The 20,206-nt window shown below is 37.8% G+C and overlaps 1 protein-coding gene across 7 annotated transcripts in view; it reads left to right on the top strand.

Annotated features, from left to right (window-relative positions):
• Positions 1-13,253, top strand: part of IMMP2L (inner mitochondrial membrane peptidase subunit 2) — an 886,893-nt gene extending 873,640 nt beyond the window's left edge. For all 7 annotated transcript variants that reach the window (XM_078440485.2, XM_060632889.1, XM_060632892.2 and 4 more), the window contains one exon: positions 12,642-13,253. In XM_078440485.2, coding sequence (XP_078296611.1) covers positions 12,642-12,761 — 120 coding nt within the window. In that variant the 3' untranslated portion in view covers positions 12,762-13,253. The remainder of the gene's footprint in view (positions 1-12,641) is intronic.
• The last annotated feature ends 6,953 nt before the right edge of the window (positions 13,254-20,206 follow it).

The following is a 20,206-nucleotide window of genomic DNA, read 5'->3' as shown; positions in this document are numbered from 1 at the left end:
GCTTATTCCTAGGTATTTTATTATTTTTGGTGCAATTGTAGAGGAGATTGTTTTATCTTTCTGCTGCTTCATTATTAGTGTGTAGGAAGGAATGTAACTGACTTCTGTATATTGATTTTGAATTCTTTACTGAATTCATTTATCAGTTCTAGTAGTTTTTGGGTGGAGTCTTTTGGGTTTCCTGTATCTAGTTTCATATCATCTGCAAACAGTGACAGTTTTATTTCTTTTTTGGCCATTTGGATGCCTTCTATTTCTTATTCTTGTCTGATTGTTGTGGCTACTACTTCTAGTGTTGTATTAAATAAATAAAAATGGTGGGAGTTGACCTTGTCTTATTCCTGATATTAGGGGAAAAGTTCTGAGTTTTTTACCACTGAGTATGGTGTTCACTGTGGGTTTTTCATATATGTCCCTTATTATATTGAGATATATTCCCTGTATACCTACTTTGTTGAGTGTTTTAATCATGAATCAATGTACTTTGTCAAATTCTTTTCTCTACCTATGAAAACAATCATATTTTTTTATCCTTTCTCTTGTTGACACATGTATCATGTTGACTGATTTGCAAATACTGAACCACCCTTGTATCCCAGATATAAATCCCAGTTGATTGTGGTGAATGACTTTTGAAATGTATGTTGGATTCAGTTTGTCAGTATTTTGTTGAGGATTTTTGCATCTATGTTCATCGTAGATAATGGCCTATAGTTGTCCTTTCTTGTAGTATCATTATCTAGTTTTGGTATCAGGGAGAAAGCTGGCCTCCTAGAATGAATGTGGAAGGTTTCCTTTCTCTTCTATTATTTGGAATAGTTTAAGAAGAATAGGTATTAACTCTTCTTTAAATGTTTGGTAGAATTCACCTGTGAAGCTCTCTTGTCCTGGATTTGTTTCCTGGGAGTTTTTTGATTACTGATTTAATTTCATTACTGGTAATCAGTCTGTTCAAATTCTTTATTTCTTCCTGCTCCAGTTTTTGGAGTTTATGTTTTAAAGAATATATCCATTTCTTTTAGATTGTCCAATTTGTTGGCATATAATTTTTAATAATCTTTTATAATCTTTCATATTTTGGTTGTTATTTCTCCTCTTTAATTTGTGATTTTGTTTGAGTCCTTTCTCTATTTTCTTTTAATATATGCTCTCATATTTATTATTTTCTTCTGCTGGTTTGGGATTAGTTTTTTCTTTTCTAGCTCCTTCAGGTGTAAGGTTGTTTTCTGAGATTTTTCTTACTTCTTGAGGTAGGTCTGAATTGGTATAAACTTCCCTGTGAGAACAGCTTTTGCTGCAATCCAAAGATTTTAGAATCTTGTTTTCATTTTCACCTATCTCCATGTACTTTTTTATTTCCTCTTTGATTTCTTGGTTGATCTATTCATTGTTTAGTAGCATATTATTTAACCTTCTTGTATCTATAGTCTAAATAGATTTTTTCTTTTGTTTGATGTCTAATTAAATAGCATTTTGGTCAGAAAAGACTCATGATATGACGTTAATCTTTTTAAATTTGTTGAGACTTGTTTTGTGGCCTAATATGTGATCTATTCAAGTGCACAGGGAACGGTCTCCAGAAAAAAAAATGTTTATTCTGCTCTTTCAGGATGGAATATTCTGAATATATCTGTTAGATCCATCTGGTTGAGTATGTCATTCAAAGCCACTGTTCCCTTGTTAGTTTTCCTTTTGGATGATCTATCCGTTGATGTAAGTGGGGTGTTACAGTCCCCTATTATTGTATTACTATTATTAGGTGCTTTATGTTTGTTGTTAGCTACTTTATATATTTTGTTTCTTTCATGTTGGGTGCATATTTACAATTGTTATAGCTTCTTACTGGATTGCTCCTTTTATGATTATATAGTGTACTTTGTCTCATTACAGTCTGTTTTAAAGTCTATTTTGTATGATGTAAGTATTGCTACTCCCATTTTATTTCACTTCCATTTGCATGATAAATGCTTTTCCATTCCTTCACTTTGAATCTGTGTGTTTCTTTTTTGTTTTAAATGTTTATTTTTGAGACAGAGCATGCGCACAAATGGGGAGAGGCAGAGAGAGGATCTGAAGCGGGCTTGTGGTGCCAGCAGAGAGCCCGATGCCGGGGCTTCAACTCATGAACTGTTGAAGTGTGAGATCATGACTTGAGCCAAAGTTGGCTGCTCAACTGACTGAGCCGCATAGGTGCCCCTGAATTTGCATGCTTCTTCAGGTCTGAAATGAGTTTCCTGTAGGCAGTGTATAGATGGATCTTGTTTTTTGTTTTGTTTTTCTATTCCATCAACCTGTGTCTTTTGAATTGAGTATTTAGTCCACTTACATTCAAACTAATTATTGACAGGTATGTACTTACTCCCATTTTGTTACATGGTTTACGGTTGTTGCGGTAGTTCTCTGTTCCTTTCTTCTTTTGCTCTCTTCTCTTACAGTTTGCATTCTGAAAGAGGGAACCTACAGCTGCCCCAAACCAAGGCAGGAAGGGCTGGAGGGGGTGGAGTAGTCGAAGCATGAGGATGGAGGTGTGTGGGTACACTGTTAGCAAGCTAGGTAGTAAGTGTTGGCCCTGGTTTCTATAGGCTGCATGTCTAAGCTGGGGGTGGGGGAATGAAATGGCTTCTGCCAGCACTTTTCTTTCCTGAGAAATCTCCCAAGGATCCCTCCCCTTCCAGCACATGCCCTAAGATAAGTAAACAAATTTCCCTCTTTTATACCCCAGCCATTTTTCAAACTGCTCTTTCTATGCTGTATCTCTTCAGAGCACTTTGTTGTGCTCTTTAAAGGCATGGACTCAGTTTCCTCTTGCCTTCCCTGCTCTCCCAGAGCAGAGCCTGCTGAGTTTGAAAGTTCCGGGTGTTAAGCCTCACTTACTGTAGGAACACATGAAATTTGACCCCTCTGGTTTTCAAAGCCAAATGTTACGGGAATTCATCTTCTGGGTGAGGTTTCCCCATGCCTGTTGTGAGGGTCTCTTTCTTTCCTCCCTCCATGCCTGAGGTGTCCCTCCCTCCTGTGGTGACAGTCCCTGCAAGTCCATTTAGATCCCAACCATATCCCTGCTCTTCCTACCCTCTTTGATATGGCCTCTTCTCCACATTTCGCTGTGGAGAGTCTTTTCTGCCAGCCTCAGGTCTTTTCCTGGGTAATTTACACTGATACGGGTGTTATCTAGTTGCATCCGTAGGAGGAGGTGATCTTAGGCTCCTTCTACTCTGCCATTTCCCCCCAAAGTCCGTTTCTTTTCTTTTTTAAGAACCTGATATTGGGTAGACCATTACCAGGCCTCAGTTCCTTAAAAAGGAACAAATGGTTGAGAATTGCGGTGGCTGGAAGGGCTCCATGGAAAAGTTAGGCTACACTGGGTTTTATAGGAAGGTCCCAGGGATATGAGGAAGAGGATTACAAACTGAGTACAGAAGCCATCAGAAGCAGGAAGGTGGGCATGATATGTGGAGTTGGGTATACCATGGAGGCCCTCAGAGTAGAACTTGCATACTGAGAAATCATGTAGGTAAGTTTGGAAAGATGTGGGTATAAAGGATTTTGGACGACAGAGTGGAAAGCTGACTGACTTCTTTAAGCTCTGGGAAATTGACAATTCATTTAAACAGTGTTCTTCCAAGTTCCAGTGTTGTTTCAGTTTGATTTGACCTTCAGAATTGTAGGTAATTTAATAATTCAGAATGAATATCATGTGACTTCTGCCTTGTTTATGTGGAGATTTTTCTCTCTTATACTGCTAAGTAAATTCATCAAAGACTGACTTTATTTGCTAGTAGTGATTATATAAAATGTGGGTTTTTTCTTAAGAAAATATTTTAATCAAATGAAATTTTGTGCTTCATCACATTTTTCATCCTGGTCCATTTCTGACCCTGGCTCTAGTTCTGAATGGCTTTTTTAAAAAGTCTTTGCTTCCATTAACAGTCATCATCTTCTTCCTCTCCTATGTTTCCCTTTCTATCCTACCTGTGGACTCTTATGCTTTTGCTTGTCCTTATCTTATCCTTTCAAGCTCTTCCTTCAAGAGAAGAGGGTATCCTGAAGCCAGGAATTGGAAGAGTGCTCTGTAGACTGATGGTCTATGAATAGGGGGTGGAGAGAACCAAAATAATGCACACCTGTGCCTTTGGCACCTGAAGAAAAGGCTGGGCTCATGAAGGTTGTGTCTACGACATGCCAACATAACTTCTCCATGGAGCCAATTCAATCAAAGGCAGGCAATTCAGTCCATGTGCTTCTTTGGCATCGTGTGGACAAAACAAACTAGTTGACTGATAGTGCTGATCAATTTTCAGCTAGTATTTTCGGTGTTTCCTAGAGCAGAGATCTCTAAAGAGGGGAGCAGGAATAGACAAGGGGTGTGTATAATGATCCCCTGGATACAAAAACAAAAAATTAGTACTCCTGAACTAAAAAACAAGAGTTTGAGCTTTACTAACATTTGGTTTTATGGACTGTTAGTACTAATTGTAATAATTTTTATTATATATAATTTTTAAATGTGTAAATATGGAGGTCAGTTCTCCAATATTTTTTACTGGTAGGATGCACAATTAAAATAGATCATTGATTCTAAATCTATGGGCAACAGTTATTGTAAGAGGCCTATTAATATATGTGGATGGGCAAATTTCTCATTAAGCAGACAGTAAAAAAACAATGATCTGCTTAGGATTTCTAATAATTTAATAAGTTTCTGTTGTGTTCAAAAATTTACTGTACAAGTGGATTTCTTATGCCTAAAAATGTTGTGAATCCATTGAAAAGGAGACATAGCTACACATGGGACACAAAACAGCATAGGGTAGAGTTAAGTCCCAGTAAAATATTAGGTTGGTTGGTCAAAGTAACAAAACCTATTGAAAAAATTTTAGTCATACCTTGGAGTATTATAGGGTCTGTTCTAGATCACTACGATAAAGTGAATACTACACCAAGGCATGGTAAATGAATTTTTTAGTTTTTCAGTGCATATAAAGGTTATATTTATACTATACTGTAGTCCATTAAATTTGTAATAATGTTGCCTAAAAAGTTTACATGCCTTAATTAAAAAATATATTCTAAAGAAGACTAATCCACTTAGCTTTCAAAAAGTCTTTGTGTGTGTGTGTGTGTGTGTGTGTGTGTGTGTGTGTGTGTGTGTGTGGGTAGACGGTCTTGCCTCAGTGTTGATGGTTGCTGGAGGGGGGGATGACTGTGGCAATTTCTTAAAATAAGACAACAGTGAAAGTTGTTGCATAAATCTGCTTTTCATGAACAATTTCTCTGTAGCATGTGATACTATTTGATGCATTTTCAAAACTGGAGTCAATCCTCTCCAACCCTGTTGCTGCTTTATCAACTAAGCTTCTGTAATATTCTAAGTCCTTTGTTGTCATTTCAACATTTTTCACAGAATCTCCACCAGGAGTGCAGTCTATTTCAAGAAACCATGTTTTGTTCTCATTCATAAAATGATGAGCACCTCCTCATCCATTAAGGTTTTATCATGAGATAGCAACAATGCAGTCAGTTTTTCATGTTCCACTTCAAGTTTTCTTACTATTTCCTCTACATCTGTAGCTACTTTCTCCACTGAAGTCTTCAGCCCTTCAAAGTCATCCATGAGGGTTAGAATCAACTTCTTCCAAATTCCTGTGAATATTGATATTTTGGCCCCTTTCCATGAATCCTAAGTGTTCTTAATGACATCTAGGATGGTGAATACTTTCCAGAAGGTTTTCAGTTGACTTTGCTCATATATATCAGTGATACCAGTGTTTGTGGCAGCTATGGTCTTAAAGAATAAGACTTATTAAAGAATAAGCCTTGACAGTCCAAACGTGTCTTTGATGCCTGGGCTGCAGAATAGATGTTGTGTTAGCAGGCATGAAAACATTAATCTCATTGTACATTTCCATCAGAGCTCTTTGATGACCAGGTGCATTGTCAGCAATATTTTGAAAGGACTTTCTTTTTTAAGCAGTAGGTCTCCATAGAGGGCTTACAATATTCAGTGAACCACATTGTAAACAGATGTACTGTCATCCTGGCTTTGTTTTTCCATTTATAGAGCACAGGTAGAATAAATTTAGCATAATCTTTAAGGGTTCTAGCATTTTTGGAATAGTAAATGAACATTAGCTTCAACTTAAAGTCACTAGCTGCATTATCCCCTGACAAGAGAGAGAGCCTGTTCTTTGGGGCCAGACATTGACTTCTCCTCTCTAGCTATGAAAACCCTAGTTAGCATCTCCTTCCAATAAAAGGCTATTGAATCTACTTTAAAAATCTGTTCACTAATATAGCCACCTTCATTAGTTATCTTAGATATTCTGGATAACTTGCTGCTTTACCTTGTTTTTTGTTATGGACATGGCTTCTGTCCTTAAACCTCATAAACCAATTTCTGCTAGATCAAACATATCTTCGGCAGCTTCCTTTCCTCTCTGCCTTCATAGAATTGGGAAGAGTTAGGGCCTTAGTCTGGATTAGGTGTTTGTTTAAAAGAATGTTGTGGCTGGTTTGATCTTTTATCCAGACCACTAAAACTTCCTCCACATCAGCAGTAAGGCTACCACTTATTTATCATTTGTGTGTTCACTGGAGTAGCTTTTTAATTTCTTTGAAGAACTTTCTTTTTTCATTCACAACTTGGCTGTTTGGCACAAGAGGCTTAGCTTTGGCCTATTTTGGCTGTTGACATGCTTCCTAAGTGTAATTATTTATAGTTTTGATTCCAAGTAAGAGACCTGTGACTCTTCATTTTACTTGTACACTTAGAAGCCATTTGGGGTTATTAATTGGCCTAATTTTGATAGTGTTGTGTCTCAGGGAACAGAGGTTTGAGGAGAGGTAAAGTGATGGGGGAACAGCCAGCCAGTGAAGCAGTCACAACACACATTTATCAATTGTTTGCTGTCTTAAAAAGGCGCAACTTGTGGAGCCCCAAAGCAATTACAGTAGTAACATTAAATATCACAGATCACCATAACAAATATAAAAAAATTAGGAAATAATGTATGCATTATCAAAATATGACATAGACACAAATGAGCAAATCCTGTTGGAAAATGGCACTGATAGACTTATTCACCACAGGGTTGCTGCAAAGCTTAATAAAACTAGGTATGCCTTTGCAAGCTTAAGCATCTCTCTTTTTAATAACAGGAAAAAAAACCTTTTTTTTTGTCTTCAACCTGTTTGATTCCCTATTTTGAGTGATTATTGGCACATGCTATGGAACTAGCTTCGAGCACAGTATTCCTGTTTATTCATGTCTGTATTAGTGTTGGGCTGCCATAATCAAATATCATAGACTGCATGGCTTGAACAACAGAAAATTTCTCACAGTTCTGAAGACAAGAAATCCAAGGGCAAGTGTCAGAAAGTTTTGGTTGTTGGGAGGCTTCTCTCATTGTCTTGCAAATGGCCAACTTTTTGCTGTGTCCCCACATGCACCCCTATTGTGTGTCTTAATGTCCTCATCTAACAACCATTCCAGCCCAATTGGATTAGGGTCGCCTTAATGGCCTCATTTTAACTTAGAATCTTTAAAGAGGTAACTATCACCAAATACTCATATTCTGAGGTGCTGGGGATTAGGGTTTCAACCTATGAGTTTTGAGAAAAATAATTCAGTTTGTGACAAGCATTTCCATTATGATCAATCTAGGTGTTTCGGGAAAGTATGTGGGACCTAACAAAACTCAAAAGCAGTATAAGTTGACCCAATCTTGATTTGTCCAGGACAGCCCCATTTTACTATTATCCTGACTTAATTTAAAATTTGACAAAGTGTCTCATTTGGAAAATAAATTACATGGGTAGATCTTGATATAGAGGTTCAAGAGCCAGGGGGCATGCACTTCAGTCTTGGCTCAAAAGAACCTATTGCTGTACCTAGGTTTCCTCTACTATGGAGACCATCATGGAACCTGCATCACACAGTTATTGTGGGGATTAAATGCATCAGAATGACTGAGTCATTCAGAACACTGACCTGTGTGTAGTAAGAACTGAGGGTAACACTGAGTAAGCTACAGGGAGGAGGATTATATTTGTTAGGTGTGATGGTTAACTTTGTGTGTCACTTTAGCTGGGCCGTGGTGCCCAGCTCTTTAGTTGTTTCTGTAAGAGTGTTTTTGGGATGAGTTTTACATTTAGATTAGAGGACTTTGAGTAAAGCTGATTGTTCTCCAATAGGTGGGTGGGCTTTGTTCAATCAGCTGAAGGCCTGCTTAGAACAAAAGCCTGACTACCCCCAAGCAATAAGGGATTTGCCTGGAGACTACTGCCTTTGGGCTTAAACTGCAGCTCTTTCCTGAGTCTTCTGCCTTCTGGCCTTTCCACATTAGATTTTCAAAGCACCAAGCCTCCACAATTACATGAGTTAAATCCTTAAAATAAACATTTCTCTATATACACACATCCTATTAGTTCTGTTTCTCTGGAGGACCCTGCCTAGTATGGTATGTATGGAAATGAAAGCTGGTTTATTTCAAGTATAGCTTTTAATTTTAAATAGTTCCTTTATTTCTGGATTTTTTCTGTCCTGCATTCACTGTACCCTTTGCATGTCTGTATGCATATCAATAAAAAAATAAAGATCTGTGATAAGACTGCTAAGAGAGTATATAGGCATTCTCTGTACCTTAGTCTTTCTTAAAGAAACACTTAAATATTGCATTCCATCCAATACTTTTAAACCATACTAATATTCTACATCTATGAGAATTTTCACATTCATAATTCTAAAGATGAAATTTTTTTCAGAAAGTGAGTAGTATACCTAATAAATGTTTAGAATAAAAGAATTCTAGGTTTTAGTAAAATGAATGTTGATTTTAAAAAAATCCAGTCACCAAGAAAGCAAGCAAATATATTGGCAAGTGTTCTGCAAAGTTAAAAGACTGGCAACTCAACCATAGGAAAAAAAAGTTAAAACAACTTGGAACCGCAAATAAAGGCTTGAGGAACAACTGAGTAGCAGCTATCAAATCTAAAAAGGGTTATTGTGCAGAGGATGGAGACCAGCTGTCCTATAGCTCCACTGAGCCCAGACATGAACAAAAATAGATAAAAACTTTACTATGACAGACCATTTAGATTGAGGTTCCTGGCAGTTAACATGTTTGGAATGGTTACTTAGCATGTTTCAGAATATATTCAAGGGATTCTTTAAAATTGGTCAAGTTCACTTTTTCTGGGTGTGATGCTAAGTGGAAAATTCAGATCCTAGGTTCCCAATGAGGTTAATCAGAATCACTAAGAGGATGGGGTAGGGTTGTAAAAACCATATGCTCCCTTTCTATGAAATGTTAGGAAATGGTTTCTAGGATGTTACAAAAGGGAATGTGTAGTGTTCTACCTTTGGTATGAGAAAAAAAGGGGGAAATAAGAGAATGTTTCTTTTTTCCAAAAAAGAAACAAAAACAAAAACTGATGAAAATAGTTAATCTATAGAGGTGCAGTGGTGGATGAGAATTTAATTTGTGTATATTGTTTTTTGTATCAGTTTCCCATTGCTAATATAATAGATTACCACAAATACAGTAGCTTAAAACAAATTTATTTCACAGTTCTGGAGGTCATGAGTCCAATATGGATCTCACTGGGCTAAAATCAAGGTATCAGCATGGCTACATCTATTCTGACAGCTATAGGGGATAATCTGTTTCCTTGCTAGTTTCTAGAGGCCACCTGCATTCCTTGGCTCATGGCCCTTTTCTCCATCTTCAAAATCAAGCAGTACAACATCTCTGTCTAAATCTGACCCTTCTGCCTAGCTTACCTACATTTAAGGATTCTTATCCCATTAACCCAAATATAATCATGTTATAGAATAGTCTTGTTATCTTAAGGTCAACTGATCAGCAACTTTAAGTCCATTAGGATATGGTAATCCTTAAAGATTAACTGTGTGTTGGGGGGCATTCTGCCTACCTTTTAAGAATAATTTTGATTTCTGAACCATGCAAATGTTTAAATACTCAAAAAAAAAAATACTGAGTCCAAAAGGATATCAAAAGCACACTAAAATTGAATACAAATAGAAGCAAATCTACACTGTGGAGGAAAAAAAAAAGACAAATTCCAATAAATATACCCTTAACATGAGATGTATTTTAAGGATTAAAATAATTTCAAAGAAACCTTGATTTTATTAAACTGGTAGTTGTTGGAAATCTGAGTGCTCACTCTGGAAGAAAGGAGATAGAAATATAGAATGGGGAAAGTTGAGGGAAAGCCCTAGGGTTTTGTATTTTTTTTAATGTTTATCCTATGAAATGGCTTTGAATGTTGACACCCTCAGAGCAATAAGTACCTATAGTAGCAGGTTTTGGTTTCTAAATAGTATTCCTTGGTAAAACCAAGCCTCTTTAATGAGATGTCCAATATCAGGCTGAACCACTATCAAGTAAGAGTAAGCCTACAGCATTCAGTGGTACCAAAAAGGAAGTGCTCAGAGACTGATGGAGATATGTCCATCATTGATCAAGAACCTCCCCACTGCTCTGAGGACATTGGAGCATTAAACCAAAATCTCATAACATATTTTGAAATTAAAAATATTTAATATTAAAAGAATTTTGGATTAGAAGGAGAAGCACTTTAGAGAAAAATGAAAGCTATTAAATATAAAAGGAATAATAAATTAGGAAACTCACCAGTGTAATCATCAATGTAATAACTGATTCAGGGAGGATCATCCATGGATGTTAAAACTATCAGATGATTGAAAAACCAGCTTCTTTCAGAGACAGTGAAATGATTGGATAAAATTTTGATGCAAGATAGTGAAATATTTCAAAATATCATCCCACAGCTTAGTTATTCATGACAAAAGGAAAACAGTTTGTTTATAGTGGAGAAAGCTGGTCAATATCACATTAATCAAATTATCCAACTTCATTCATGTCACAACAATAGGACAAACATATTTTGTGCCTTCTGACATGACAGAATGGAAAGAATAGACTATCAAGTACATTGTGTTCTTGCCAAGAACATTTAACTTGAATCTATTCAGGAAGGGAAAAGTCGAGCAATTCTAAATGTAGGATATTTTACAAGGCAACAGGCCCAAACAAAAATCATGACAATTATGATGTAATTCTGGACCCTTGATTAAGAACTTAAAAAATAGCTATAAAAGACATTATTGCAACAGTTGGAAAATTTTGATTGTTGTAAGCAATATTGTATCATTATATATTACATAGAATGTATTATGTTTATGTAGTAAAGAGTCTTAGTTCTGAGGAGATACATGTGGAAAATTAGGAATACAGAATGTCAGCAACTTTCAAATGGTTCAAAAAATATGTACACAGGTACACATACAAAGAGAAGGGAACAAATGCAACAAAATGTAAATGGTGGATTTGGGTGAATTTTTTTTTTTCTACCACATTTTCAAATTTTCTGCAGGTTTGATTTTCAGAGTAATATTCCTTTATTGGGCTCTCGGGGCTTCTTCATAGACTTTGGGCTTATTTTGTTTGTATTCCAAGTTGTGAAGGGTTTTTTTTCTTCTTTTTAAAAAAAAATGTATTTCTAGTTACCTTTTTAGAATCTCTCACTTGACACCCAGTTCTTTGAGTCTCTGTGCAACATGTTTTCCTGAATGCAGATGCTAGGAAATAGAACTTCAATAAAAGCAGTCTTGTATGCTAATCTCTATGGAGCTTCAATTTATAGGAAAACATTTGAAAATAAAAAGTGGGCCCATAGTATTTGGTTTGCAGCTAGCACTAAATAGATAATGTGCTGAATGTAAGTATTTTATAAACTTTTAAATGCTATTAAATATTATCTAATAACAAAAATGGCATCCACAACAAAAGATACAGATTTCTAGACCCTGCTTCTGCTTTGTTGAAGGGTGATCTGTGAAAATAGAACCTGGATCTGCATTTTAGACAGGTTTGCCCCACTCTTCTCACTGAAGCTCATGTCCCTATGGAAACCTAAGCTGTCTTTAAGGGCTCAGCCTTCAGTCCTCCAAGACGGCTTCCCTCTAGTTACCTCCACTTTAATCCTGGCACATCTCTGCTGATGGGGTTTCTTTGCCCTCTGTCATGATCTTTATACTTGATTCTTTTTCCCGCTTCCTATCCTCCATTGCTGGCTTTCCCTTGGTTTTCCACCTCCCTCTGTGAGCACTAGTTCCATCTTGCTCCCTGTAGTTTCCAAGATCTAATTTCTGCTGCTCAGCCAGTAGGTGGGAAAAACATTTTTTCATGTCTCTGACTTTTCCACAAAGTCCAGTCCCTCTGAAATAGTGGCAATTATATAGGAGATTCTGAGAATGCAAACCAGATTTATGTTTCCTGGGTGTATGCAAGGTGGTTAGGGAGGAGTGTGTTTAAGGTTGCATGTAGACTCTGGAGTTGGATGGCTCAGCCAAGAAGCCAGCCTCCACCCCGTGGTAGCTATAGCACTTTTGGTAAGCTCTTTAACCAACCTTAATTTTGTTTTCTCATGTGCAAAATGGGGGTAATACCTACCTAAAATGATTCGTGAGGATTAAAGGCTTTCTATCAATACTTCCGTACATTACACCTAGAAAAGTACCATCTAAATGTTTACTATTTTTAATCATCTAAGTAATTTTTTTCTTATGTTCTTTGTGTCTCTCATGGGTTCAGGTTTCCCTAGGACTTCTGCATGCCCATGCTACACATATCTTGTGGCCTCCAGAGCGCTGGCAGAAACTGGAATCTGTTCTTCCTCCAGAGCGTTTACTAGTTCAGAGGGAAGCAGAATGATGGCATGGGTCTCCCTCAGCTGCTGACATTGGGAGGCCAACACCACCAATCACAGGAAAAGTAATGGATGAGCCTTCAAAAGGGCAAAGCTTGTTTCAAATGAGATGATCCATATTATTAAAGAGTTTTAAACAGTATTGAATATCAACTGATTTTGTGTTTAATTGTAATACCCTATTGTTTAATGCCAAAAAAATGCAGACCTTTGGGAATATGAAAATCTTATTCCCATGTCTTAATTTGGGAATAAATTTGAGAATCTTTGTTATGTATACTTATCCCATTGATTGCTGAGTTTTAGTTTTGGTGCTTGCTGGTGAAAGAATATGAAAATTAATATTGGATGAAAGTAATTGAGTAATGTCACTTATTCTTAAGATGAAACATGTAGTGATGGGAATTATATCATGATTGACAGTATTTACAATACACTGACCACCAGTTAGGAAGAACAGTAAACTGTGATGTAAAAATAAAATACTGATTTGCTCAGGTACTGTTTTGGGTATTTATCATTTAACCTATACCTCCATTAATGAGGAATGTATTATCTTTTTCTTGGAAGCAAGGAATTAAAGTAATGGAGAACTAATTCTATCAATACAAGTAAACCTTTCTTATTGGCCCTTTTAAATCCAAAACTGCTGAGTGATCTCATGCCCCTTCACATTGATGAATAAACCTGTCTAGCAGTATTTAGTCACTATTTGGTAAAATTTTCTGAGTGAAATGGAAAGTGGTTACTCCAGGTCAACCAAGTTTTATTAGTCCCCCAGTGATTTTCAGACTTTATGATACTGAAATCACCAATTGCAGCGTGGAGTAATATTAGCATAATAGATCCTGTAAATTGCATAGATAAGGAAGTAAATTCCTATATACAAGTCTATATTTACTCTGGCAAATGTAGATGCAAACTTCCTTGGTCTGGAATGCAAAGAGAAACAGAAAACCATACACATAGTAACAGTGTATGTTACTAATAATACTTCATTAGCATTTTAATAGCTCATTCAGCAAACATCAATGAGTACTTATATACCAAGGTTGGTAAAAACTTTAATTTTTTTGAGGGAGAGAGAACTTGCAAGAAGGAGAAGGATAGAGAGAGAGGGAGAAAGAGCATCCCAAGCAGGCTCCACACTGTCAGTGCAGCCGGAGCCCAAGGGGCTTGCTCTCTCCCACCATGAGATCATGAGCCCAGCAGAAATCAAGAGTCAGAGGTTTAACCGACTGAACAACCCATAAGCCCCCAAATTAATGTTTTTAAAAGTAGATCTGCTTAAAATCTTTTGTTGTATCTTCATTGTCCTGATCAATTCTATTTCTGTCTATTCCCCAACTTGTATTTCATAACTAGTATAGTACTGGCATAAAAAGAGACACATAGATTAGTGGAACAGAACAGAGAGCCCAGAAATAGGCATACACCTCTACAATTACTTTATGACAGAGGAATCAAGAACATAAAACAAGGTAAGGACAGACTCTTCAAAAAATGGTGTTAGAAAAACCGGATAGCCACATGCAAGAGAAGTAAACTGGACCACTATCTTATACCATACACAAAAATTAACTCAAAATAAATTAAAGAATTGACCTGAAATTGTAAAACTAGAGGAAAACATAGGCAATAAGCTCCATGATGTCAGTGTTGGTGATGTATTTTGGAATTGGCACCAAAAGCAAAGGCAGCAAAAGTGGGGGGGGGGGGGGGAAGCAGGATCACATTAATGTAAACATACTTCACAGCAAAGTATCAACAAAATAAAAAGGCAAACTATTGAATGAGGGAATACATTTGCAAACCATATATATGATAAGGGATTAATACCCAAAATATATAAAGAACTCATATACCTTAATAGCACAAGAAAGCAAAATCTACCCTCCCCCCGCAAAATGGGCAGAGGATCTTAGCAGACATTTTTCCAAAATGAACATACAGATGACAGACACATGGTAAGATGTTCAACATCACTAATTATTAGGGAAGTGCAAATCGAAAGTAGAATGAGATATCACCTCACAGCTGTTAGGATGGGTAGAATCAAAAAGACAAGGGAAAACGAATGTTGATGAGGATGTGGAGAAAGGAAACACTGCACTAATGGCAGGATTGTAGATTGGTGCAGCAACTATGGAAACAGTATGGAGGTTTTTCAAAAAATTAAAAATAGAACTACCACATGATTTAGCAATTCCAGTTTTGGGAATTTATTGGAAGAAAAAGCATTGATTTGAAAAGATGTAAGCACCTCCATGTTCATCACAGCACTGTTTATAACTGTCAAGACATGCGTACAAACTAAATATTCATTGATAGATGAATGAATAAAGAAAATGTTGCATATATCCAATGGAATATTATTCAGCCATAAAAAGAAGGAAATTTCACTGTCTTTGACAACATGGATGGACCTTGACCACATTATGCTAAGTGAAATACATCAGAGAATAACAAATACTTCATCATCTCACATGTGGAATCTAAAAAACAAAATTAGCTCATAGATACAGAGAACAGATTGGTGGGTTGGTATGGCATGGGGGTGGGCAAAATGGATAAAGGGGGGGGGGTCAAAAGTACAAACTTCCAGTTAATAAATAAGTCATAGGGAGGTAACGCATAGCATGGTGACTATATTTAGTAACACCGGAGACCTGGGAAGATGGCAGCATAGGAGGCCGCTGAACTCACCTTGTCCTGCTGATCACTTAGATTCCACCCACATCTGCCTAAATAACCCAGAAAACTGCTACAAGACTAGCAGAATGGACTCTCCAGAGCCAAGCTTAGACAAGAGGCCCACGGAAAAAGGTAAGAAGGGTAAAGAGGCAGTGCGTGCTACACAAACTGGCAGGAGGGAGCTGGGGAGGTGGAGGGGCAGCCCGCCCAGCAAGGCAGAGCCCCCAAAGTCTGGTTTGCAAAAACGGAGCGGCCAGACTCTGTGAGTTCTGACAGCCAACAGGACTTAACATCTGGAAAGTTAAAACTCAACAGCTCCACTCTTGTGACTAGGGCAAGAGGACATTGGGAGGGAGAATGGTTGAGCCTAGAAGACAGAGCTCAGCTCCATGGGGGAACAAAGGCACTGGCCAACATATTTCCCTCTCCCATCCCCCAGTCAAAATTACAAAGGGAACCAGTTCCTGTCACAGAACTTGCTTGCACCACACAAACGCCCAATGCTGTGCTATTGTGGATCCATTCCTCCCTCCCAGTGGATGGGTCTGCCTCCCTCCCAGTGCTGCAGGGCCCCTCCTGCAGGGGACCACCCATGGCAAAGGGAGCTCAGCCTGCCCCTCCCGCCCCTAGGCACCTTGTGGATCCACCCGGGCTAATATGCCAGATCCTATTAAGCAGCACCACAAGCCTGACAGTGCAAGCAGCACAGACAGGGGTCACACCACTCCACAGTGAGTCCTGCCCCTGGGAGAGGGGAAGATAAGGTACACACCAGTCTGACTGTGGCCCCACGGGTGGGCTGGGGGGCAGACATTGGGTCTGACTGGGGCCCCGCCCACCATCACAAGTTACTTGGGACAGCACAAGGGAAGCGTCCTGCAGTTTGGAGCCACTGCAGGGACTACCAAAAATGACGAAACGAAAGAATTCTCTTCAAAAGAAACTCCAGGAAGTAGCAACAGCTAACGAATTGATCAAAAACAATTTAAGCAATATAACAAAACAAGAATTTAGAATCATAGTCATAAAATTAATCGCTGGGCTTGAAAAAAAGCATAGAGGACAGCAGAGAATCTACTGCTACAGAGATCAAGGGATGAAGAAATAGTCATGAGGAGCTAAAAAATGCTATAAATGAGGTGCAAAATAAAATGGAGGCGGCCATAGCACAGATTGAAGAGGCAGAGAAGAGAATACATGAATTAGAAGATAAAATTTGGAAAAAGAGGAAGCTGAGAAAAAGATAAAAACACCCAGGAGTATGAGGGAAGAAATAGAAAACTAAGTGATGCAATCACACAGAACAATACCCGTATCATAGGAATTCCAGAAGAAGAAGAGAGAGAGGAAGCAGCTGAAGGTGTACTTGAACAAATCATAGCTGAGAATTTCCCTGACTGGGGAAGGAAAAAGGCATTGAAACCCGAGAGGCACAGAGAACTCACTTCAGACATAACTTGAATCCATCTTCTGCATAACATATCATTGTGAAACTGGAAAAATACAAGGATAAAGAGAGAATTCTGAAAGCAGCTAGGGATAAACAGGCCATAACTACAAAGGTAGACACATAAGGGTAGTAGACCTATCTACTGAAACTTGGCAGGCCAGAAAGGAATGGCAGGAAATCTTCAATGTGAAGAACAGGAAAAATAGGAAGTCAAGAATCCTTTATCCAGGAAATGTGTCATTCAGAATAGGAGATATTAAGGTTTTCCCAAACAAACAAAAACTGAAGGAATTCATCACCACTAAATGAGCCCTACAGAGATCCTAAGGGGGATTCTGTGAGTGAAATGTTGCAAGGACCACAAAGTACCAGAGACATCACTACAAGCATGAAACCTACATACATCACACTGACTCTAAACCCATATCTTTCAACAATAACACTGTTTGTAAATGGACTAAATGCTCCAACCAAAAGACATAGGGTATCAGAATGGATAAAAAAAACAAGACCCACCTATTTGCTGTCCACAAGAGACTCATTTTAGACTTGGGGACACCTTCAGATTGAAAGTGAGGGGATGGAGAACGGTCTATCATGCTACTGGAAGTCAAAAGAAAGCTGGAGTAGCCATTCTTATATCAGACAACTAGACTTTAAATTAAACGCTGTAACAAGAGATGAAGAAGGGCATTGTATAATAATTACAGGGTCTATCCATCAGGAAGAGCTAACAATTAAAAATGTCTATGCACCAAATACGGGAGACCCCAAATACATGAAACAATCACAAACATAAGCAACCTTATTGATAAGAATGTGGTAATTGCAGGGGACTTTAACATCCCACTTACAACAATGGATAGATCATCTAGACACAGGATCAATAAAGAAACAAGGGCCCTGAATGATACATTGGATTAGATGGGCTTGACAGATATATTTAGAACTCTGCATCCCAAAGCAACAGAATATACTTTCTTGAGTGCACATGGAACATTCTCGAAGATAGATCACACACTGGGTCACAAAACAGCCCTTCATAAGTATACAAGAATGGAGGTCATACCATGCACACTTTCAGACCACAATGCTATGAAACTTGAAATCAACCACAGGAAAAAGTCTGGAAAACCTCCAAAAGCATGGAGGTTAAAGAACACCCTACTAAAGAATGAATGGGTCAACCAGGCAGTTAGAGAAGAAATTAAAAGATATATGGAAACAAATGAAAATGAAAATACAACAATCCAAATTCTTTGGGATGCAGCAAGGGCAGTCCTGAGAGGAACATACATTGCAATGCAGGCCTATATCAAGAAACAAGAAAAATCCCAAACACAAAATCTAACAGCACACTGAAAGGAACTAGAAGAAGAACAGCAAAGATACCCCAAACCCAGCAGAAGAAGAGAAATAATAAATATCAGAGCAGAAATAAACAATATAGAATCGTAAAAAAACTGTAGAGCAGATCAATGAAACCAGAGTTGGTTTTTTGAAAAACAAACTTGACAATCCTCTAGCCAGGCTTCTCAAAAAGAAAAGGGAGATGAGCCAAATAGATAAAATCATGGATGAAAATTGAATGATTACAACCAATCCCTCAGAAATACAAGCAATTATCAGGGAATATATGAAAAATTATATGCCAACAAACTGGACAACCTGGAAGAAATGGACAAATTCCTAAGCACGCACCCACTTCCAAAAGTCAAACAGGAAGAAATAGAAAATTTGAACGGACCCATAAGCAGCGAAAAAATTGAATCAGTTATCAAAAATCTCCCAACAAAGAAGAGTCCAGGACCAGATGGCTTCCCTGGGGAATTCTACCAGACATTTAAAGCAGAGACAATACATATCCTTCTCAAGCTGTTCCAAAAAATAGGAAGGGTAGGAAAACTTCCAGACTCATTCTATGAAGCAGCATTACTTTGATTCCTAAAGCAGACAGAGACCCAGCAAAAAAAGAGAACTATAGGCCAATATCCCTGATGAATATGGATGCAAAAATTCTCAACAAGATACTAGCAAATCGAATTCAACAGCATATAAAAAGAATTATTCACCAAGATCAAGTGGGATTCATTCCTGGGCTGCAGGGCTGGTTCAACATTCTCAAATCAATCAATGTGATATATCACAGTAATAAAAGAAAAGATAAGAACCATATGATCCTGTCAATTGATGCAGAAAAAGCATTTGACAAAATTCAGCTTCCTTTCTTAACAAAAACCCTCAAGAGTGTTGGGATAGAAGGAACATACTTAAACATAATAAAAGCCATTTATGAAAAGCCCACAGCTAACATCATCCTCAATGGGGAAAAACTGAGAGCTTTCCCCCCTGAGATCAGGAACACGACAGGGAAGTCCACTCTCACTGCTGTTGTTTAACATAGTGTTGGAACTTCTAGCATCAGCAATCAGACAACAAAAGGAAATCAAAGGCATCAAAATTGGCAAAGATGAAGTCAAGCTCTCACTTTTTGCAGATGACAGGATACCATACATGGAAAACCTGACAGACTCCACCAAAAGTCTGCTAGAACTGGTAGATGAATTCAGCAAAGCCACAGGATACAAAATTAATGTCCAGAAATCAGTTGCATTCTTATCCACTAATAATGAAGCAACAGAAAGACAAATAAAGAAACTGATCCCATTCACAATTGCACCCAGAACCATAAAATACCTAGGAATAAATCTAATCAAAGATGTAAAACATCTGTATGCTGAAAAGTATAGAAGGCTTATTAAGGCAATTGAAGAAGATACAAAGAAATGGAAAAACATTCCATGCTCATGGATTGGAAGAATAAATATTGTTAAAATGTCAATACTACCCAAAGCTATCTACACATTCAATGCAATCTCAATCAAAATTGCACCAGCATTCTTCTCGAAACTAGAACAAGCAATCCTAAAATTTGTATGGAACCACAAAAGACCCCGAATAGCCAAAGTAATATTGAAGAAGAAGACCAAAGTGGGAGGTATCACAACCCCAGACTTTAGCCTCTACTACAAAGCTGTCATCATCAAGACAGCATGGTATTGGCACAAAAACAGACACATAGACCAAAGGAATAGAATAGAGACTCCAGAATTGGACCCACAAAAGTATGCCCAACTAATCCTTGACAAAGCAGGAAAGAATATCCAATGGAAAAAAGACAGTCTCTTTAACAAATGGTGCTGGGAAAACTGGACAGCAACATGCAGAAGAATGAAACTAGCCACTTTCTTACACCATTCACAAAAATAAACTCAAAATGGATGAAGGACCTGAATGTGAGACAGG

Source organism: Panthera onca, chromosome A2 (genome assembly GCF_046562875.1).
Source record: "Panthera onca isolate mPanOnc1 chromosome A2, mPanOnc1 haplotype 2, whole genome shotgun sequence".
Taxonomy (NCBI): Eukaryota; Metazoa; Chordata; class Mammalia; order Carnivora; family Felidae; genus Panthera; species Panthera onca.
This window is presented reverse-complemented; position numbering and strand designations above follow the sequence as displayed.